Source organism: Desmodus rotundus, chromosome 7 (assembly GCF_022682495.2).
Source record: "Desmodus rotundus isolate HL8 chromosome 7, HLdesRot8A.1, whole genome shotgun sequence".
Classification (NCBI taxonomy): domain Eukaryota; kingdom Metazoa; phylum Chordata; class Mammalia; order Chiroptera; family Phyllostomidae; genus Desmodus; species Desmodus rotundus.
The window spans coordinates 37,119,764-37,143,715 of record NC_071393.1 but is presented as its reverse complement, the minus strand read 5'-3'; the positions used below and the strand labels follow the sequence as shown (position 1 = coordinate 37,143,715).

The 23,952-nt window shown below is 44.2% G+C and overlaps 1 protein-coding gene across 1 annotated transcript in view; it reads right to left on the bottom strand.

Moving 5' to 3' along the window:
* Positions 1 to 16,207: 16,207 nt before the first annotated feature.
* HEXA (hexosaminidase subunit alpha) overlaps positions 16,208 to 23,952 on the bottom strand; it is a 35,726-nt gene continuing 27,981 nt past the window's right edge. Inside the window, exons 8-14 of the mRNA XM_024557272.4 lie at positions 22,895 to 23,075; positions 21,877 to 21,963; positions 21,557 to 21,629; positions 20,669 to 20,852; positions 20,410 to 20,500; positions 19,726 to 19,830; positions 16,208 to 18,751 (exon numbers count right to left, since the gene is read on the bottom strand). Coding sequence (XP_024413040.2) covers positions 18,688 to 18,751; positions 19,726 to 19,830; positions 20,410 to 20,500; positions 20,669 to 20,852; positions 21,557 to 21,629; positions 21,877 to 21,963; positions 22,895 to 23,075 — 785 coding nt within the window. The 3' untranslated portion in view covers positions 16,208 to 18,687. The remainder of the gene's footprint in view (positions 18,752 to 19,725; positions 19,831 to 20,409; positions 20,501 to 20,668; positions 20,853 to 21,556; positions 21,630 to 21,876; positions 21,964 to 22,894; positions 23,076 to 23,952) is intronic.

The following is a 23,952-nucleotide window of genomic DNA, read 5'->3' as shown; positions in this document are numbered from 1 at the left end:
CATACGTGGTGATGTCTGCGGGAGTCGTAGTTACCCCTTCCTCACACACGGGCACACACACCTCCAATCACAGAGGCCTTTCCTGCGGGGGTGAATGGGGATCCCTCTTCATCCCCACTGCCAAAGCCAGTTCCTCTGAGCCATCCTACCCCACCCCATGGTACATCTCTCTCTTCAGCGTCTTCAACTATTTGCTAACGCACAAGCCTCAGACTCGTTCTTCTTCCCTGCATTGCCCCCGCCAACACACACACACTTTTTTTTTTTTAAGAAAGAGAAGTATAAAATAAAACAAAAACTGCAACACTCCTTGAACGCGGATTCCTCCTCAGAGGAGAGTGAGGGAATTTATATTAGCCATACTTGCTCACATACCTAGTTCATCCCAATTCCGTGAACTTGGGAGTGTTACCTACCTTTTCTGAACAAGGAAGCTAAGGACCTGAGAGTTAAGTAGGTGAGGACCGAGCCCGCCCATAACATCCGCTGGGCCCAGGGCAAGAGCAGAAATGGAAATAGAAAAACTGTGTGTCTATATATTTAAAAGTTATAAATCAAGTTAAAATTTCTTAAATAAAATATTTTCCTCTCCTTTTCACAAATACACGTCCATGATAAAAATAAAAAAATATCTGTAAAGCTGTTTTTGTATGGCTGAAAGTTGGCAAAATATCAGAATTGATGGTATTTTACTACTCTTGTTCATGTCTGAGCATTCTCTTGATGGGCCAGTGATGTTTGGGCAGAGGAATAATACAATAAAGACAATTCATAAATCATATACTTATTTTATAAAATATTTTCTTGCCTTTCTTCAAGTTAAAATTTCTATCCTGTGTCCACTATTCTAAGAACTTCTCAAGAGCAGCATTAGCATTTGCAGCCAACAAAGTATTATTACAGCAAAACTCAAATACAGAAATAAATTGTGATTTTTAAAAAGTTATTTTAAAACTTTTAAGAAAGTTAGTTCTTATAATTACCTGATTATGAAATGGGTTGCCAGGACATTTCACTTTCATTCAGATCAATGTATTTTAAAAATTTCCTCTGACCCACAGATTATTTATGAATGTATTTGTAGTTTAAAAATGTTTACAGATTTTCCTGTTATCCTTCTGTTATTGATTTCTAGTTTGAGTCCATTATGGTCAAAGAACATATTCTGTATGATTTCAGTTATTTTAAATGTGTTTAGGTTTCTCAACCCTCAGGATATGAACTATCTTGGTAAAGGTTTTGTTGGTACAAGAAAAGAATGTATATTCTGCTGTTGAGAGGAGTGTTCTGTAAATACTGATTAGATCCTGCGGGTTGATGGTGGTGTTGAGTTCTTTACCCTTGCTGACTTTATGTGTAGTTGTTTTGTCAGCTGTTGATAGAGGGATTTTGAAGTCTATAATTGTGAATTTATAATTATGCATTTATCTATTTCTCCTTTCAGTTTTATTAGTTTTTCCACATATTTTTCAGCTATTGGTTAGTGCATACACATGTAGGATTGCTATGTCTTCTTTTATCATTGTATAATGTAACTCTGTGTTCTTGATAATCATCTTCCTCTGAGGTCTACTTTATCTGATATTAACATAGCAAATCCTGATTTCTTTTGGTTAATCTCTGCAAAGCATATTCTTTCCATCTTTTTATTTTCAACCTACCTGAACTACTATATTTGAAGTGAGTTTCTTGTAGACAGCATATAATGGGTCATTATATAAAAATCAGGCCACCAATCTTTGTCTTTTAACTGATGTATTTAGATCATTTACATTTAATGTAATTATCGACATGTTAGGACTTTAAATCTGCCACTTTTTTGTCTTCTTTTTGTGCTCTCCGTTCTTCATGTCTCTCTTTTATTTTTATTTTTTGCCTTCCTATGGCTTATTTGTTTTTTATTTTAGGTACATTAAACATACATATCAAAGTCTATTGGTATTGATATTTTATCTGTTCCAGTGAAGTGTAGAAAAGTTACCTCCCTTTAACTCCATTTATCTTCCCTAATTTATAATATAATTGTTTTAAACATGTCCTTTGCATACACTGAGAACCAATTCAGACAATGTTATGCAAAAATAATTTGGAAAACTTAGAGGAGCAATAAAACCTACAATATTTATCCATATTTTTATTCTTTACATTGTCCTTTCCTCCCTCCAGAATAGTCCCAGATTCCATCTTTTATCATTTCCTTTATGTTTTAAGAACTTCTTTAGTCATTCTTTTAAGGTAGTTCTGCTGATGACAAATTCTCTAAGTGTTTCTTTACTTGAACATGTTAATTTCCCCTTCATTCCTGAAGGATATATTTTTTTGCTGGATATAGAATTCTTATCTGACTGTTCCTTTATTTCAGCATTTGAAAAATGTGCCTCTTCTTTGTGGCCTTCGTAGTTTCTGATAAGGAATCCTTCCTCTTTGGGGAAGGATCTGTTGTTATAATTTCTGGGAGTGCTGTGGACAGACAACCTTTAGCTTTCAGCTCCTTCAGAAATTACCTCAATGCCATCCTTCCAAGGGTGGCCCACTTGCAATGACTAATCAATATCCAATTATAAAGGACTACCTAAGCCCCAATCAGAATGATTCTGGAAGCCATTATAGCTCCCTGTGGGGTCAGCAGTAGCTGTTTTTGGCCCTAAATCAGAGCTCATCTTCTTCCTCTATCTATTCCTGCTTCCTCTCTCTCCCTTTTGTAAGAATTGATTTCAAAGACTTTCCTTAATAAACACCTTACCTTCTACACTTTGTCTAGGACAGAGCTTCCTAAGAAACCAAACCTGCAGTGTCTCATTCTTTCTAGTCACTACAGAGATTCTAACTAGATATGTCAGTTTGTCTGTCTCCCTGTCTTTACCTCTTCACAGTTTCCATCACCCAACTTTCTTTGATACATTCTGGGCAATTTCCTAAGAATTACCTCTTTAGATTACCACTTTATGATTGTTCACTAATCGTAACTTTTATTATGAATTTCTATTTTAAAACATTACCTTATAAAATTTCAAAGCACTACATTGCTTTGGGAAAATTTAATAAAACATATTCTAGAAAATATTAAAATTCTATTTTTATTTTTTATATTTTTCCTTTTGTAAGGTATATTTTATTGATTATGCTATGACAGTTGCCCCAATTTTTCCCCCTTTGCCTCTCTCCACCAGATTCCTCCCTTCCCTCCTGCAATCCCCACCTTAGTTCATGTCCATGGGTCATGCATGTAAGTACCATTATTAAACAATTAATGGGTTAAGAATGAGATCAAGGAACAAATCAAAAAGTTTCTGCAAACAAATGAATGAACTCACAACAGTCCAAAACTTACAGGACACAGCAAAGGCAGTCCTGAGGGGGAAGTTCATAGCTATACAAGCCTACCTTAAAAAGATAGAAACATTTCAAACAAACAACCTAACCCTATGCCTACAAGAACTCGAGGACAACAAAGACAGCCCAGAGCAAGTAGAAGGAAGGAAATAACCAAGATCAGAGCAGAGTTAAATGACATAGAGACTAAAAGCACAATTCTAAGGATCAATGAATCTAGGAGCTGGTTCTTTGAAAAGACAAACAAAGTTAAGAAACCTTTAAGCGGGCTCATCAAGAAAAAAGAGAGAGGATCCAAATAAACATAATCAGAAGTGAAAGAGGAGACATTACAACTGATACCACAGAAATACAAAAGACTGTAAGAAATTACTACAAAGAACTGTATGCCAAGAAATTTGAGAACCTAGGTGAAATGGACAAATTTCTAGAAAAATATAATCTTCCAAAACGCAATGAAGAAGAAGCAGAAATCCTGAACAGACCAATAACAGCAGACAAAACTGAAGCAGTAATCAAAAAACTCCCAACACACAAAAGCCCTGGACCAGATGGTTTCACAGGAGAATTCTACAAAGCATTTAAGGGAGAGCTAACCCCTATCCTTCACAGACTATTCAAAAAAATCCAAAATGATGAAGACTCCCAAACTCTTTTTATGAAGCCAGCATCATCCTAATCCCAAAACCAGATAAAGGCACAACAAAGAAAGAAAACTTCAGGCCAATATCACTGATGAACATAGATGCTAAAATCCTCAGCAAAATATTGGCAAACTACATCCAGGAATACATTAAAAAGATCATACACCATGACCAAGTGGGATTCATCCCAGGGATGCAAGGATGGTACAATATTTGCAAATCAATAAACGTAATATATCACATAAACAACAGCAAAGACAAAAATCAATGATCATATCAATAGATGCAGAAAAAGCATTTGATGAGGTACAGCACCCATTTATGATAAAAAAAAAACACTCAGCAAAGTGTGAATAGAGGGAGCATTCCTCAACATAATAAAGGCCATATATGAGAGACCTACAGCCAACATCATATTCAATGGGCAAAAACTAAAATCTTTCCCATGAAGATCAGCAACAAGACAAGGTTGTCCACTTTCACCACTTCTATTCAACATAGTATTGGAAGTTTTAGCCACAGCAATCAGACAAGAAAAGGAAATAAAGGCATCCAAATTGGAAAGGAGGAAACAAAACTGTCATTGTTTGCAGATTACATGATAGTATACATAGAAAATCCTATAGACTCCACCAAAAAACTACTCGACCTAATAAATGAATTTGGCATAACAGTGGGATATAATGTTGACATCCAGAAATTAAAGGCATTTTTGTATACCAACAGTGAAACATCAGAAGCAGAAATCAGGAAAAAAATCCCATTTGATATAGCAACAAGAAAAATAAAATACCTAGGAATAAACCTAACCAAGGAGGTAAAAGACCTGTACGCAGAAAACTACACAACACTGAAGAAAGAAATCAAGGAAGACACAAACAAATGGAAACATATACCGTGTTCATGGATTGGAAGAATTAACATCATCAAAATGTCCATACTACCCAAAGCAATTTATAGATTCATTGCAATACCTATTAAATTACCCATGACATATTTCACAGATATAGAACAAACAATTCAAAAATTTATATGGAACCATAAACCACCCCAAATAGCTGCTTCAATTATGAGAGAGAAGAGCAAAGTAGGAGAAATCACAATACCTGATATCAAACTGTATTACAAGGCTACTATAATCAAAACAGCCTGGTACTGGCATAAAAACAGACAGATAGACCAATAGAACAGAACCGAGAGCCCAAAATAAACCCAAGCCTCTATGGTCAATTAATTTTTTGACAAAGGGAGCAGCAGTATAGAACGGAGGAAAAATAGCCCCTTCAACAAATGGTGTTGGGAGAGCTGCACAGCTATATGCAAAAAAAAAATGAAACTCGAGCACCAACTTACATCATACCCAAAAATAAATTCAAGGTGGATAAAAGACTTAAATATAAGTCGTGACACCATTAAAGTCATAGAGGAGAACATAGGCAGGAAAATCTCAGATATTTCATGTAGCAGTATTTTCACTGATATGTCCCCTGGAGCAAGGGACATAAAGGAAAGAATAAACAAATGGGATCTCATTAAGATAATAAGCTTCTGCATGGCTAAAGAAAACAGCATTAAAATAAAAAGAGAACCAACAGTATGGGAAAACATATTTGCCAATGATACCTCAGACAAGGGTTTAATATCCAAAATATATAAAGAACTCACACGAGTACGTTCTAAGAAGACAAGCAACACAGTTTAAAAAATGGGCAAAGGTCTTGAACAGACACTTCTCCAAGGAGGACATACATAGGGTCCAGAGACATATGAAAGGATGCTCAGTATCGCTAGCTATCAGAGAGATGCAAATTAAAACCGCAATGAGATACCACCTCACACAGGTCAGAATGGCCTTCATAACCAAAGCAACAAACAAGTGTTGGAGAGGTTGTAGAGAAAAGGGAACCCTAGTGCACTGTTAGTGGGAATGCAGACTGGTGCAGCCACTATGGAAAAAGTAAGGAATTTCCTCAGAAAACTAAAATTGGATCTGCCTTTTGACCTGGCAATTTCACTGCTAGGATTATATCCCAAGAAACCTGAAACACCAATCCAAAAGAACCTATGCACCCCAATGTTTATAGCAGCACAATTTACAACAGCCAAGTGCTGGAAGCAATCTAAATGTCCATCAGTAAATTCATGGATCAAAAAACAGTGGTACATTTACACAATGGAATTCTATGCAGCAGAAAGAAAGAAGGAGCTCCTACCCTTTGCTACAGCATGGATGGAACTGGAGAGCATTACGCTAAGTGAAATAAGCCAGGCGGTGAAACATAAATACCATATGATCTCACCTTTAACAGGAACATAATTAACAAAACAAACAAACAAGCAAAATATAACCAAAGACACTGAAATTGAGAATAGGACAACAGTGACCAGAGGGGAGAGGGGAGGGAATTTAAGGGGGAAAGGGTGAAGGGTTTGTAGGAACAATTATAAAGGACACATGGACAATAACGGGGGAGGGGGGGAGGTGGAAAAGGGAGGGAGGTGAGGAGGGCTGGTGGTTAGGCTGGGGTGGGGGAAAAAGGCAGAGAACTATACTTGAGCAACAATAAAATTAGAAAAAAAAGAAACAATGCATTAAAATGTGTATGAAACTTAAAAAATAATATGAACAATAAAATGACAACAAACTCATAACTATCAAGAACTGAACCTAGACTTCCGGCCAAGATGGAGGCATAGGTAGACACACTGTGCCTCCTTGCACAACCAAAAGAATGATAACAACAATTAAAAAAATAAAAACAACCAACCAGAACTGACATAAAATCGAACTGTATGGAAGTCCGACAACCAAGGAGATAAAGAAGAAACACTCACCCAGACAGGTAGGAGGGGCGGAGATGGGCAGCTGAGTGGAGAGGACTTGCAGCAAGGCGGTGGCTGGTGGACCCAGTGGTCCCACATTCACATGTGGACAAACCGGGGGGAACAAAGGGGGAGCAAAACAGACCACGCAACCCCAGGGCTCCAGTGCGGGGAAATAAAGCCTCAAACCTCTGACTGAAAACACATGTGGGGGTTGAGGCAGTGGGAGAAACTCCCAGCCTCACAGGAGAGTTCGTTGGAGACCCACAGGGGCCTAGAACGTACACAGGCCCACCGACCCGGGAATCAGCACCAGAAGGGCCCACTTTGCTTGTGGGTAGTGGGGGAAGTGACTGAAAGCCATCAGAGAGTGCAGCAAGCGCCATTATTCCCTCAGGCCCCTCCTCCACATACAGTGTCACAACACAGTGACGTATTGCCCCGCCCTGGTGAACACCCAAGGCCCCACCCCTTATACGTAACAGGCGCGCCAAGATGGAAGGAAAAAAAAGGCCCAAATGAAAGGACAGATCAAAGCTCCGGAAAAAATACAACCAAGTGATGAAGAGATAGCCAAGCTATCAGATGCATAGTTCAAAACACTGGTAATCAGGAAGCTCACAGAATTGGTTGAATTTGGTCACAAATTAGATGAAAAAATGAAGGCTATGCTAAGTGAAATAAAGGAAAATATACAGGGAACCAATAGCAATGGGAAGGAAACCAGGACTCAAATCAACGGTATGGACTAGAAGGAAGAAAGAAACATCCAACCAGAACGGAATGAAGAAACAAGAATTCAAAAAAAGGATGAGAGGCTTAGGAACCTCCAGGACATCTTGAAACGTTCCAACATCCGAATTATAGGGGTACCAGAAGGAGAAGAGGATGAGCAAAAAATTGAAAACTTATTTGAACAAATAATGAAGGAGAACTTCCCAATCTGGCAAAGGAAATAGACTTCCAGGAAGTCCAGGAAGCTCAGAGAGTCCCAAAGAAATTGGACCCAAGGAAGCACACACCGAGGCACATCATAATTATGTTACCCAAGATGAAACAGAAGGAGAGAATCTTACAAGCAGCAAGAGAAAAGGACACAGTTTCCTACAAAGGAGTTCCCATAAGACTGTCAGCTGATTTCTCAAAAGAGACCTTACAGGCAAGAAGGGGCTGGAAAGAAGTATTCCAAGTCATGAAAGGCAAGGACCTTCATCCATGATTGCTCTATCCAGCAAAGCTTTTATTTAGAATGGAAGGACAGTTACAGTGCTTCTCAGATAAGGTCAAGTTAAGGGATTTCATCATCACTAAGCCCTTATTATATGAAATGTTAAAGGGATTTATCTAAGAAAAAGAAGACAAAAAATATGAACAGTACAATGACAGCAAACTCACAGTTATTAACCACTACACCTAAAACAAAAGCAAAAGCAAACTAAGCAAACAACTAGAACAGGAACAGAATCACAGAAATGGAGATCACAAGGAGGGTTATCAGAGGGGAGAGGGAGGGGAATAATGGGGGGAAAAGGCACAGGGAATAAGAAGCATAATTGGTAGGCATAAAATAGACAGGGAGAGGTTAAGAATAGTATAGGAAATGGAGAAGCCAAAGAACTTATATGTACGACTCATAGGTATGAACTGGGGCAGGGGGATGGTGGATGGAGAGGTGGTGCTGGTCAGAGGGGGAAAAAGGGGAGAAAAAAATGGGACAACCTTAATAGCACAATCAATAAAATATACTAAAAAAAAGTCAATCAACTTCTCTCACCCCAAAATATGAAGTGTAAAGAAAAACTTCTTAGAAATAAAAAATGTGGGATATCAAAAATAAATTTAAATATGTCAATAATCATAAGTATAAAGTAGCTAAAATCCCTTGGTAAATGACAAAGAGGTTCAGCGTTGATTATTTTTTAAATAAGCAAAATTTATTTTATATGCTGTGTACAACAGACATACCTGAAATACAAGATTTTCAATTTCTTGCTTTTCCCCTTCTTCTGGCATGCCTATGCTGCAAATATTTGAAGTTGTCTCAGGGGCTGCTTACACTATCCTGGTTTTGGGGGGATTCTTTTTTCTTCCTGTTGTTCTGGTTAGTTGTTTCTTGCAACCTTATGTTCCAAATCATTGATTTGATTCTTGACTTTATCCACTCTACTGTTGTTTCCCTGCAAATTGTTCTTTATTTCAGTAAGTTGGGTGGGCCCTTGACTTGAGTGTGATTGAATCTCAGGGGGTCTCCAGGGTGAGGCTAACTGTGTTAGCCAGGTTGATGGAGTCTCAGATATGGCATGCGCCTGCTAGCTCTGTGGCTCTGTTGGGGAAGGGCTCAGAAAAGGGACAATGGCCTCTGCCCACCTTTCTGTCTGGGAGAAAGCTCTCCTCCAGTTCTTGTGTTGATGCCAGACACTTCAGTTCCTCCCTGTATGCCACTGGTGCTTTTCAAGCTGCTACCCGGTGCTGGAGCTCAGAGGGAGTGAGTCTGAGTAAGTCAATAATTGGGTTCTTTATGGGGAATTGCTTGGGACTCAAAGGGCTTCTTCCATTGACTACATCCCTGCTAGTTTTTGCTGCCAGAAGATGTGGGGACTTATCGTTCTGGCACTGGAAACCTGGGCTGGGGGGTCTGGTGTGGGGCTGGGACTCCTTGCTTCCAAGATATCCCTCCCAAATTTTTATCCACTATATATGGATGTGGGTCTAGCCCATTCCACATCTCCCCTCATCCTACCAGTCTGGATGGATGTGGTTTCTTTTGTTCTGTAGTTTTCCAACTTCCATTCAACTTGATCTGACAGTGCTGAGGAATGGTTGTTACATATTTTAGTTGTAATTTTGATGTGGTGTGTGAGGAGGTGAGCCATGTCTGCCTGTGCCTCCATCCTGACCACAAGACCACTTTGTACCTCTGAATCTCTTCACCTTTTTCACTCAGCTTCCCAATCCCCCTCTCATCGGGCTATTGTTGGCTAGGGTCTCTGTATCTGTGAGTCTGTTTTACTTGTTCCTTAATTTTGTTCTTTAGATTCCACTATTGTGCACACCTGAAACTAATATAAATAATATTGAATGTCAATAAATAAGAAAATTGTTGATTTGAGTCCTGATTTCCTTCCTGACACTGTTGGTTCCCTGAATATTTCACTTTATTTCACCTTGGGTTTCTTTCATTTGTTCTTTCATTTTTCGAACAAGCTCAATCAGTTGTGTGAGCATCTTGATTACCAATGTTTTGAATTCCACATCAGATAGGTTGGCTATCTCCTCATCACTTAGCTTTTTCTCTGGAATTTTGCTTTGTTCTTTCATTTGGACCATATTTCTTTGTCTCAGTGCACCTGGTAAGTTGTAAGGGGGCAGGGCCTCAGGTATTCACCAGGGCAGGGAACCCTCTTTGCTGCATTGTGGTGCTGTCTGCGGGGGAGGGGCCAGAGAGGGCACAATGCAGCTCGCTTGCTGGGCTCTAGCCCCACTTCCCAACAAACTTGTGTGAGACTGGGGGTTTCTCCCACCATGGCAACCCCTGCCGTAGTCCACAGTCAGCTCTGAGTCTCAGATTCCCATTCAGTCAGCCCTGTCTGTGTGGTCCGCCCCCTTGCCCAGTTTCTCTCCATCTGCCCGTCTGCCTGTCTCCCTCCTACAGGTCTGGTTGGTCTGGTTGACTGTTACTTTAATTCTGTGGTTGTCAGAGTTCCATGCAGTTTGATTTTCTGGCACTTCTGGTTGTTTATTGTTTTTGGATTGGTTGTTATCCTCCTTTTGGTTGTGTGAGAAAGCGAAGGGTTTCTACCTATGTCTCCATCTTGGCCAGAACTTTGTTTTTTAAATTCAATTGTTAATAGATATATATTTACTGCCACTTTATTGTTTATATTTTTTATCTTTTGTTTTCTTATTTTTAAAGGAGCCCCTTTGACATTTCCATACCATATAATACTGGTATGGTGGTGATGAATTCCTTTTGCTTTTTCTTGTCTGGGAAGCTCTTTATCTGTCCTGTGAATCTAAATGATAGCATTTCTGGGTAGAGTTATCTTATTTGTATGTCCTTGCTTTTCATCACTTTCAGTATTTCTCGCCAATCCTTTCTGGCCTGTAAAGTTTCTGCTGAGAAATCAGCTGACAGTCTTATAGGAACTCCCTTGTATGTAATGAACTGCTTTTCTCTTGCTGCTTTTAATAGTCTCTCTTTGTCTTTAAACTTGTGCATTTTAATTATGATGTGTCTTTGTGTGGGCCCCTTTGGGTTCATCCTGTTTGGGACTCTGCATTTCCTGGAATTGTGTGTCTCTTTCCTTCACCAGGTTAGGGAAGGTTTCTTTTTTTTCCAAATAATTTTTAATTTTTTGCCCTCTTTTCTCCTTCCAGCACCTCCATATGCAAATGTTAGAACACATGAAGTTACCGCTGAGGTTCCTTACATTATCCTAATTTTTTAATTTTTCCTTCTTATTGTTTTAATAGGGTAGTTTTTTGCTTCCTTATATTCCAAATCACTGATTTGATTCTTAGCTTTATATACTCTACTGTTGATTCCCTGTAAATTATTTAAATTTTTATTTATTTTTCATTTTAGTTAATGCATCTTTTGTTTCTGACTGGTCCTCTTTTATGCTGTTGAAGTTCACACTAAGTTCATTGAGCATCCTTATAATTAGTGTTTTGAATGCTGCATCTAGTAGCTTGCTTATCTCCATCTTGTTTAGTTCTTTTTCTGGAGTGTTGTTCTGCTCTTTCATTTATGACATGTTTCTTTGTCTCCTCATTTTGGCAGCCTCCCTGTGTTTGTTCCTATTATTAGTTCGATCTGCTACATCTCCTGGGCTTGGTAATGTGCCTTATGGAGTAGGTGTCCTGTAGGGCCCAATGGCACTGCCTCTCTAATCACCCACTTGGGCCCCCCAGGTGTGCCTCCCATGGGGGTTGAGTACACTCTTCCTTTGTAGTTGTTTTCCGGATTGCTGCTGGCACATAAATGGGAAGGATTTACCCCAGGCCAATCAGCTGCAACGACTGGCTGCAAATGCCAACTGCCATGGAGGATTAGCAGTGCAGGAGTGTACCTCGCAGAGCAGAACTTACAACAGGGCTCTGGTGCCCACTAAGTCTGCCCCTTTGAGTGTGTCACTTGTGGAGGTAGTTGGGTAATGGTACATCAGCATGGTCTAAAGCCATCCACCATGCACGCTGACTCTGGGGCCTCCCCAGGAGATGCAGGCCAAGGTCAGATGCCACCTGTGTTCTGCCTGGGGCTACCCAGCATGAGGTACAAAGCAATCTACAGGTGACTGCTATTTGTGCTGAACTTGAAGGTACCCAGATGAAACCAAGCTATGAACTAAGGCTGGCTGCTGCTAGTGCCCAGCTGGGGGCCAATTTGAGAGAGGTATGGGGCATGCTAAACCCAGATGCTGCTTGTTTGAGAGATTTTAGGAAAATCTGAAGGATGAACAAAGAATGAAGGATTATTTGTATGGAAAAGCCACTGGAAATAGCTTGGGTGGTCTTGAAAGCTGGGTGGGTCCAAGACTCAGGGAATCACCAGGGTGGGAAAAAAAGTGTGAGCCAGACTGATGGAGTCTCAGATATGGCACCTGCCTGCCAGCTCTGTGTAGTGTGTGTGTGTGTGGGGGGGGGTGTTAGGAAGAGCTCAGAAAAGGATAAATGGCCTCTGCCGGCACTTCTGAGAGAAAGCTGCCCCCCAAGCTCTTGCCCTTATGTCAGACAATTTAGTTTCTCCCTGTGTGTCTCTAGTGCCTTTTAAGCTGCTGCCCCAGCACCGGAGCTTGGAGACACCAAGTCTGAGTAAGTCTGTGCATGTCCTTTAAGAGGAACTGCCTGTGACTCCAGCTGCTTGTCTCCCTCAGCCTCAATCCCTGCTGATTTTTAGAGCCAGAAGTTATGGGACTTTTTCTGGTGCTGTAACCCTGGGCTTGGATTTCCGGTGTGGGGCTGGGACCCCTCACTCCTTAGGTGGAACCTCCACAGCTGAGATATCCCTCCAATTTTTATCCGCCACACATGGATGTGCGACGAGCCTGTTTCACATCTTTGCCCCTTCTATGATTCTCGATGTAGCTTCTTCTTTAAATCCCTAGTTGTAAGATTTCCATTCGGCCAGATTTTAAGCAGTTCTTAATGGTGGTTATTCTGTAGTTTAGTTGTAACTTTGATGTAGTTGCCGGAGGCGGCGAGTACCACATTTCCCTTAACTACCATCTTGACGAGAATTCTCCTTGAACGTTTTATATGATTCTATTTTCTCTCTTTTCTTAATGTATCATTTATACTTTTTTTTTTTTTTTTTTTACTTTTTCAGGGCTTTCCCTATGGTTTATAAAATACGTTTACAACTAATTCAAGCCCACTTTCAAATAACACTATACTTCATGAGCAGTACAAGAGCCTTGTAACAGTACTTCCAACTCTTTCCTTACATCTTTTGTAACATTGCTGTCATTTATGTAATTTATCCAAAACCAAATACATTGTTGTTACTATATTGAACAAACTATTATTTGTTACATTGAGAATTTAAAAAAATAGCCCTGGCCAAGTGGGCTTGGTTTGTTGGAGCATCATCCTTTACACCAAAATGTTGCAGGTTCCATCCCCGGTCAGGGTACACATGTCAGGTGCAGGTTCGATCCCCAACAGGGCACATTTGAGAGGCAATCGATTGATATTTTTCTCTCACATTGAGATTTCTCCCTCCTGTCCTCTCTCTAAAAATCAATAAACACATCCTCGGGTGAGGATTAAAAAAGAGAAAAATAATAAAAAAATAAAATTTAAATTTTAATTGGAATCACACTGAATCTACAGATTGTTAAAAAAAAAAAAAAAGTCCTTACAATATGGAGTCTTGTTACTCATGAACATTACATATTTACATCTGGTTCTACTTGTATCTTTCAAAAGTGTAATAATTTTCTGTATGAAGTTCTTGTATGTTTTTGATTGGATTTATTCCCAGGATCATGAAGCATCCTAGGAAGATGAAGCTTGCATTGACATGATGTTATCTTTGTGGCTGGGGTTGTTTCCTTGCAACTACCCAAGTCTTGCCTAATACAGATAAAGCATCATGAAATGTTGATTGGAGGGCTCAAAAGACACATTATCTTGAAGGAAAAGACTAGAATACCAGGGAATTGGACAATAGGGCAATTTTGAAAAATTAAAAGCAGGAAATTGACATAATCTCACTTGCAGTTTAAAAAGATACCCCCAGAAGACTCCAGGCACATGTATGAGGATCCTATTATAAGTTCAGGGGAGCTGTGACAGGTGTATACAAAGACAGTGGCAGTGCAGGCGAGAGGTGTAGCTGGATCTACGTTATTCACATACAGGGGACACGACTTACATTCTGCAGATGTGAGTGTAAACGAGATCGCTGAGAAAAACATACAGAAGAGGAAAGACCACAAACCCTTCAGAATGATGGGTTGTTGGGTGGGACTTTGCTACAGGAGTGTGATGCAGGTTGAGAAGCACCAAAGATGCAGGAGAAAATTCAGGGAAGAACGATGTCACAGAAGTCTGGGAAGAAATAATTTCACAGGAGGAGTGATCAAAATCTCAAAATACAAGGAAAGGCCATGCAGTGTTTTACACTCTTATTGAGAAACGTCCCTTGATTTGGCAACATGTCATTTATTGTTGGCCTCAGGGGGCACTTTCATGAGGGCTGGATGAGAAGTGGAGACAAACCTGCAGTTGTTCCAGGCACCTTGACCGAGAAGCAGCAGGACTGAGAGTCTTTAATTTATGCAAAGATAGGGTAATCGTGCCATTTAGATGCTGAGAGAAAGAAGCCATCCACCACCAGGAAGTGGTTTGGTAGGAAACGGACTCGAAACCAAATGTAGCTGAGAACCCGGCTTCACTGTGTGTCTGATGCTGCGTCTAAGAGCAAGACGTCTGGTGTGGCAGCGGGTGGAATTCACCAGGCGAGCTTGGATCCGCATTCCCCCAGTACAAATCCTGGCTCGGCCTAGCTGTGTAACCGGGAGCAAGTCATTTAAGGTCTCTGTTTACTTCTCTCTCGAATGAGGAAAATGCTGATGCCTACACCTCACTGGTTGCGAGGAGGTTTAAAGCAGTAAACATCAGTGCCGGAAACAGCGAGCACATAAAAACGTCAAAGTGCTTCTGTTCTGCTGGATGTATCTGCACAAGCATCTTTGTTCACATTTCTGACTTACCTGAGTCTCGATAAATATCCATAGTTTCCTCTGAGTCACCGTGTTTGAATTCGCTTTCACAGATCACAGAGAGCCCCACTAGGCTCCCTTCTCACGCTCCGCAGCACACCAACACTGCACAGACGCGCCCGTCTCCCGCCTGGGTCTGCCTGCCAGCTGCTCTGTCTGCTCCTGCACACCTGTTTTGAGTGGCTTCCAAGACATCCCTTTCTAATTTGCTATAAAGTAAGCCATAAAGAATTTATTAACAATGAAGAAAAATCACAGCTGAGTATCAGATATCCAGAGGAAATGAATTCTTAGAAGTGGTTATTTTGGGAAGGAACTGGAACTAGGGATATAAATAATATTTCATCTAAAAAAAATCTGAAGGAAACATGACTATTAAGATGTGATAAAGTTGGTGGCGGTTATACTGTGTTTGACATTCTCTACATTTTTATGTTTGAAATATTTAAAATTATTAAAAATAAACATACTCAGAAGAACCTATGCACCCCAATGTTCACAGCAGGGTTATTTACAACAGCCAAGTGCTAAAAACAGCCTAAATGCCCATCAGTAAATGAGTGGATAAAAAAACTGTGGTACATTTACACAGTGGAATACTACACAGCAGAATGAAGGACTCCTGCCATTTGTGACAGCATGGATGGAACTGGAGAGCATTACGCTAAGTGCAATAAGCCAGGCAGTGAGGGACAAATACCATATGATCTCACCTTTAACTGGAACATAATCAACAAAACAAACATTCGAACAAAACAGAAACAGAGACATGAAAATAAAGAACAAAGTGACAGTGACCAGAGGGGAAGAGGGAGGGGGACAATGGGGGAAAGAAGGGGAAGGGTCAAGTGAAGGAACATGTATAAAGGACCCATGGACAAAGCCAACGGTGGGGGGAGGACTGAATGTGGAAGATGGGGAAGGGTAGGGTGGGGGCCAGTATGGGGGAAAAATGAGGACAACTGTAACTGAATAAAAAAATAAATTAAAAAAACATACTGTGGTAGGGAAGACATAACGTAGATGTGGTTAGAGTACAATAATTACTGTCAAAATAAGGAAGGTTTATGGACATTTTCATTTTAAAAATCTCATTGAAAAATGCAGGAACCCACACACTCACATACACACCCGTCTGCTTCAGAAAGGATTTTTAAAAACAATTGTGGGGGCTGAAAATTTATATAGAGAGATAAAACTAAACAAATAAACATTTTATTGAAATGAGTTAATATGGATTTGTTATACATATAAAGTTTATATAAAAAGATACTCATTTTTAAACCTTTATTTATTTATAAAGGAAAAAAATACAGAATGGTTTTAATAGAAAAAGCGCCCAATTCCTCCTTTTCTTTCTTAGCGGAAAAAAAGTTATATGGCACACAATTGTTACAGCCTGGTCTTACAAATGGCATTGACAAAAGGCATAAAAATCTAAACTTTAGAGTGCTAATAATGTTGTCAGCAGGCGCGCACAGCTATCCTTACATAAATTCAGTTTACGCCACATAATCTTTTCTTCACCCTTTCCCATCGGATCATTCGGCTCCCGTCACCCCCTTGCTGACCCACGCTAGCGTTGCGGAGCGCCTGCAAGTCCTCTGCCACCGTGCCTGTGCTAATCCACTGAGATGCACCTGAGAACACCAGATTCCAAGAAGGAACGGGTCCCTGGCACATGGCCTCGACTCTTACCAAGGAGGAGGGCCGAACGTCCTCCCAGCCTCCACTCACTCCACTTTTATTCCTACTAGGTCTGCTTCGCATCCCTGGGAGATTTACAGGAGAGCGGGGCAGACTCTTTGTGCCCCTGTTACTGCAAGGAGGAAACCAGGCTGGGCACTTCTCCGCCCCCTGGTGGTGCCCAGAGAACACAGGCAGCCTGGTGTCCTGTGCTTGTGGGCAGGGTGGGGCACTACATCCACAGCCCAGGGGACGGGAGCTGAGGTGGGGAAGCACTGGGACAGAACGGGCTGCTGCTGTGGTCAGCAGTTCGAGGTCTGGGGATCTCTGGGCTCACAGGAGCAGAGGCGAAGGTTGGAAACAGCACATCCCATCCCTGAAGTGCCTGATTGGGCCACACTGAGTGTTTTTTAATTATAAAAATAACAACATTAAGCAAAGTATTTACAACAGGAATAAGGAATCATAGAACCTACTGCTTTACCACAAATGGTTTCATGGTTGGTCCCTTCGCTGACTTGACAGGACTTCATGGCTGATCTTTTTATCTACCATTGCCCCAAACAATAGCAATGGGACAGTTACGATCAAGAAGGATGCAGGGGCCCTGCCTAGGGTGATCCCACAGATTCTCAGGGTGATGGAGGTAAGGGGGCTCCTCTGGTGGGTGCAGGTGGTGTCTCTCTAGCCCAGAGCCCTGGGCGTGGCTCCTCTGGGCATGTGAAAACCCCATCCCCAAAAGGGCTCTGTAGGTAGAAGGTGCCCAGCCTGTCCCTCCAGAAACAGTGCAAGAAGGCAGGGCTGGTGTACCTCCAGCCAGGTCCTCAAAGGAGAATGCCAGAGGGACTAAAGGAGGCTGTTTAAGGACCAGATTTTACTTAGATCCCTCCTCAGGCCTGCCTTCCGCAAGTTTCTGAGTCCACAAGCCTGGAAACTTTCTGAAAGAAATGCCCGAGAACCTCTCCATTGTCTGTCCGTCCCAGGACCAGGAGAAAGAACCTAAATAATGGGGAAAGAAACCCTCACCTAAACAGATGCTGCCCACGACTGCACCAGCAAGGGCTGCACAGTCACCTCTCAACATGGAACCACCAGGGGGCAGCCTGGGTCCACCATGAGCCGCTTCCTCCTAGGGAAACCGGTCCCTTGGGCAAAGGCCCTCTTCCAGAGCCACACGCCCACCTCCTAGACACCCAGGGCTTTCTTCTCATGGTCTCAGCTGTGCCACTGATTCTCTGAAATGATGTCATTGGGCTGAACATGGGTGGGAGGATGGAAGTTGCTGACTTTTTGGGGAGTTGACCAGGGCCGCTGGGGACCAAGTCCTTCATATTCAACACCCATCACAATGCCAAGATTGTAATAAATGTGCTCTATAACATTTAAATAATGGTCGCATGAAATTGAAGTAACAAGAAACCCAAAGCAGAAGGAAAGCTCTTCTTTGGGGAGGAAATGTGGGGCATGCATGGGGGAGTGGGCATTCTGTGACCAGGCTGGGTCTGGAGCTCTTGCCACGCCCTGGACTTCTTTGAACCCCTGTATGTTCTTCCATACATGGAAGCCTGGGAGGTCTGAGTGACCTCCCCACTCGGAGGGAAGTGACTAGAGGGTGGGGGCGCATCTGGACGACGTGTCAGGGTGCAAGGGGCAGGACGGCACAACGGCCTCTCAGCCCTCAACTTACAAGACCCTCCAGGGGCTGACACAGCCTCACCTGTCTCAGGAGCAGAAGGCCGTCCCGGCAGCTCCCCTGCCCCAGGGCCACTCACTTTTTTTTTCACCCAGGTAATCCATGGTCATTGTAGAAAAATGCCACATCACTCTTTATTGGACACCAGCAGCAGTCCCCTTGTCTCAGGCACAGTGGCACGTGGGCAAGGGCTCCAACCCCGGGCCGGGACGTGGTGGGAGCCCGGCTCGCCAGCACTCTTCTGGGGCCGGCACCCACCTCGGCGCCCAGCACTGCTCACTCAGGGCCGTTCGAACTCCTGCTCACAGTAGCCCACACTGATGGGCTGGGCCTGGACACCGCGCCTGCAAGAGGATGTGTGGAAACGGGGCGATCCGCGCCACTCAGGTGGGGACCAGACTTAAGCCCTCGCAACACCTTCCCCACAACAGACAGTCTTCCCTTCCTCCCCCCATTCCAGCGGGTGGCAAACTGTCCCTGTACCCCAATTTACCCAGAGCTCACTTCCAGAGATTCTCACTTGGCATGGGGCCAAGAGCTGGCAAGAATCTCGCATTCTGAACACATGGCTCCAGGTAAAATTCTCACACAGGAACACCCGGGAACTTTGGGGAGCAGCTCCCTATTTCTAACCTGCCTGTCTCTGTACCCTAGTCCCAGATACTCAGTTCCTTTAGAAAAGAAGGAAATGCCTGAGGGGTACCCTGTACTCTTGGCCCAGTGAGCCCCGCTCCCCCCAAGAGCTCTACAATGCCGCGAATGTGGTGGTGGGGGCTGAGGTGCAGCCAATCCACGCGAGCATGAAAACCTGTCCTTAGGTCTCAGCCTCACCTCTCGGCACGCCTCCTCCATTACCCAAGTAAGCAGTGTGCTTAGAGGCGCAAGGGAATCCCACCATGCTTGGCTCACAGCCCGGGGCTCTGCTCTGCACTACGCTGCATCCTTCAGGTCCTCAGACCTAGTCGATGCATCAGTCAGGAAAATGACCATCTTACACAGCCACGGGAGCCCCTAAAAGCGTGGCTGAGTATAAAGTCGGCCTGGTTCGAACCCTGCCTCTAAGTGACTTTCGGCAAGTTACTTCGCTTCTCTGTGCCTCAGATGCCTCTCTCTAAAAGGGGGACAAGACTGTATCTAGTACTACACGGGGTTGTGGTTAAGGTCCAACAAAATAATGCCTGAAAAGTGCTAAGCACAGTGCCTACCACACAGCGGGCCTCTGCAAATGTTAGCTATTACTGAGTGTTCTTTCCCCGTCAGTAAGGAGTCCCAACCCCTGACCTTCCCACCTCCGTGGGGAGGCCCACAGCCTGCTTACCTCAGCAGCTCACAGCGGAAGTGTGCCAAACGTTTCAAGGCAAAGTCTGGGTCAGTCACTGCCTTGTTGCTCCAAAGCCTCTCGGCAACAGCGCCTGCTCTGGGCCTGGAGGAAAGAGGGCATGCACCAGCTTGGATCCTGGGTTCCCTGCAAAGGGGTGGGACACCCACAGGCTACTGGCTCTTGTTTGGGCTCAGGGCCAGGGGATGTGACCAACACCTTACTCGGAGCACAAGCCTGGCCGAAGGGCTCCCAGGGACCTCGAGGCTCAGCTTGGACTCCATTAAACGTGGGCAGTGATGCCACTCTTCCCTCCCGTACACCTGGCAGCCAGAGTGAGCCTTAAAAGCGTCCTGAACTGTCGCTGGCTGTGGTGGCAGCGGCAGGGGTGAAAATGCCAACTCCGCACCCCTCGGGCTCGGTGAGGAGAGAGTCCAGGGAAGTCTCGCTGCAAGGATTGTGGTCATCCGGGTTGGGTCTTGAGCAAGTCACCTGGCTCTCAGGCCTCATCACTCTACCTCTACCCTACATAACCTAACAGGTTGTCAGAGAAGCGGTGGGCCTTACATACAAACAGAAGGCACTGCAATGCCCCGTCTCTCTGAGCCCGAAAGGAAGGGACTAGTCTGTAGGGAGACCGCATGCCCACGGACCCCACCCTCCATGTCCTCCGAAAACCCTTACCAGAGCCTGGGGACCAGGTTTGTGCTGTCCACGTACTCTCCCCACATACAGGCCTCTCCACCAATCACCAGAGCCTTCTGCTCAGGGCTGCCTATGGGAGAAAGGCAACAACAGACGACTCCAGGGTTTCCCTGCTGCCGCTGTCTCCTCGAACAGACTGTTTCCTCTCCCAACCTGAAACACCCACCCAGGCCCCCTGCCTCCCCACCGTGCCCCAGCCCAGACTTCTCAGGTCAGCAAGCAGAGTGCCCTGCTTTACCTTCAAATGATAGGGGATCCACCATGTAAAAGTCCTCCCAGTCAGGACCATAACTTATGCGGTTCAGGTACCAAGGGGCAGAGAGCAGGGCCCGGAAGCCGGCCTGGGTGATCAGTGCCAGCTCCTTCGGGTAGCTTACTGGGACCTCTACTCGCCACACCTGGATGATTGTGTCTGGTCGAACCTGTCACAAAGGTCAAATGGCAGAATGACACAGAGCCGAGGAGATTCCTGGGCCACACTGTTATGCATGCCACCAGGCCAGGGGATGCGATCCTTCTGCTCTCCAGCAGCTCCTGACCATGGAGCTCCTAGCCCAGAGTGGAGGTCAAGGGTTCCACAGGCCACAGGAGAGTTCCCTGCTGTTTCCTCCTTGTCTTTCTCCACACTGAGATGGTAATACTGGCTGTGAGCGAAGGGAGACAAGCAGTGGGGCCCAGGAGACTCCTCAGAAGCTACCATGTCAAAAGCCTCCCGATGTTTCTGAGGATGGGACAAGGTTCCTGCAGAGCCCTGCATGTGGCAGGAGGCTGGGATCTTACTGATCAGCAGCGAGGAAGGAAACCTTGCTTTTGTCGACCTGCAAGACCCTAGTCTATGACTCAGAGAAGAACAGCCAATCCATTATGCCAGTTTCAGGAGTCCCAAGTAACTTAGCAGCAGAAATAACTCGACCCATCTGTAGTGAGGGAAGATAGATAGAGGCTCCAAAACCCACACCCAGACCTCTGCAACCTTTCCAAGGAGGAAAGGAGAGCAAGCTCCACGTGCTCTGACATTCAAGCCTACTCCAAATCGGGGGGAGAAGTCTGTGCAGAGGCAGGTAGGGGCTGGGAGCCCAGAGGGAGGCACTGCAGGTGGCCCCTTCTCTCTCTGCCTCTGGCTCACCTTTACTTTATTATCAAACACCTCCTGCCACACCACGTAGCCCTTGCCATAGGCAGAGACGATGTCGAGCAGCCTGGAGAGTAAAGAGAGCGTCTGCTCAGCTCAGGCTGCGGGCTGTCGGTGCCAGTGCTCTAGGGGGTGAGCCTAGCTAGGGGCCCGTTCCTGATTAAGCAGTGTCTTCCCCTGTTTGGAACTGACCGCTCCAAACCTGAAAACAGAGGACAAGGGACTTTTTTAAGGGGCTCAGAGAGTGGCCAAGCAGTATGGTCCCCCCAAGGAGGTGACCCGAGGGACCCTGCCCACCCTCCCTCCTTCCTCACGTCTGGATGTAGAAGGACTCCAGCTGTTTGAAGTCATTACCAAAGCCTTTCTTCTTCATAAAGGCCTGGATGTCTGGGTTGGACCGCCTGAATCCCAAGAGAAAATGAAGATTAATTCTTTCAACATTCTAAAAGCCCAAAGTTTGGGGATTAGTCACCTGGCTCCCCACAACTTCCCTTTTCACCTGAAATAGCAATCAGCTGAGGATCTCAGAGGCCGCACGTATGGAAGGTGTGGACGAACAAACTGTATAAAGGGGCCATTGACAAGGGCGGGGAAGTCTGAGCCTAGACCTGGGAGCTTCAAGTTCAAACTCTCAGAGAGAGCACATACTGATCTCTCTGGTTATGACATGTGGCTCCAAGGTCGTGACCTGGGGCGCTGGAGCATTCTGGCCCCACCCTCGGCATATTCTGTCTTTCCCTTAGTATTTACTCTCTGTTCAGTAGGATACACGTGTTGCTGCCACTCTCTTGCTCCACAATGTCTGTATTTTGATCACGTTTTCTCCCGGAATGTGCTTCCCCTCTTCTATGTCTTGAAAAAGCCAAACTACTTTCCCAGCCCCAGTTCTAGTGCCCACTTCTCAGAGAAGCCCCTCAACCTATCTTGAGCTGAGCGGACCTGAGGACTCGGGACTTACAATTTAACACTGACCAGACGCTGCCGTCTGTCAGCCTCAAATTCTTCTGTGGCTCGACTCTTCAGCAGGCTGTTCTAAACCTTCAAAAGCATAGATTATTTTTCCTCTCCTGGATTTTAACAAGACAGTTCTGTGCCTAGAGCTGGCTTTCCCATAAATATCTTGAGGATATTTATGGGAAATGTCCTTAAGAGGAAGGGGAATTTCACATTCACAGCCTTGCCAAAATCAGGCAGGGCCTCTCTCTAGCTGCAGAGAGGAAAGGCCCAAGTCCAGAGCCATCTGGATGGACACAGAATGCTGTGTCAGGGGCCAAGGTCTATCCTGAGCAAGGAGTTCGTGAGGCCGGGGTGGGAAGACCAAAGGGCTCGTACCAGCAGGCGAAGTCAACCTCATCTCCTCCAAGGTGAAGATAAAAATCCGGGAAGACAGAAGTGACCTCCAAGAAAAATGTGTTCATGAACTCATAGGTACTGTTGAGAATGGGATTCACTGGTCCAAAGGTGCCAGAGGGTTGAGACCCAGAGTAGCAAGGAGTCAATAATCCAGAGACACCTAAGCCAGCAGAGAACCCACACAAGTATCACAAATACATAGGCCCCCGTGCATAGTCATATACGTAAGGACATTAAGTCACCCTAAGACAGGGGTGTCAAACTCACTTTCACCGGGGGCCACATTAGCCTCGGGGTTGCCTTCAAAGGGCCGAATGTAATTTCAACTCCTTAACAGTGAAGGAGTAGTTACATTTATACAGTCCTGAAATTATTTCGGCCCTTTCAAGGCAACCGTGAGGCTGATGTGGCCCCTGGTGAAAATGGGTTTGACACCCCTGCCCTAAGACAATCACATTCATAAACATTATGCTCACACAGGTAGAAGCGCTCAGGGATTCAAAGACACTGGTAATCATGAGCGTTTAGTCACAGCCAAAGAAATACAAATAGCCCTGACTGGTGTGGCTCAGTGGGTTGGGCATCATCCTGCGAACTGAAAGATGGCTGGTTCAGTTCCCGATCAGGGCACATGCCTGGGTTGTGGGCCAGGCCCCCAAATGGGGGCATGCGGGAGGCAACCCATCCTTGTTTCTCTTGCACAGAAATATTTCTCTCCCTCTCTTTCTCCCTCACTTCCCCTCAAATAAATAAATAAATAAATAAATAAAATCTTTAAAAAACAACAACAACAATAAAAAGACACACAAATATATCCACAATCACAGTCAAGGGTGGGTTTGTAGCCAGACAACTGCCAGCACACACACTATTGCCTTGACACACTGCTTCCAGCAGGGGTCACCCACGCTCCCAAAGGCTGCTCCCATACTACTTTTAGGCAGAAAAGCAGAGAGCCAGTTCATCCAAACCGGCAAAATCTTTCACTCAAGGGTGTGCCAACCTGCAAGGGCAGCATTAAGCACAACCCATGGATA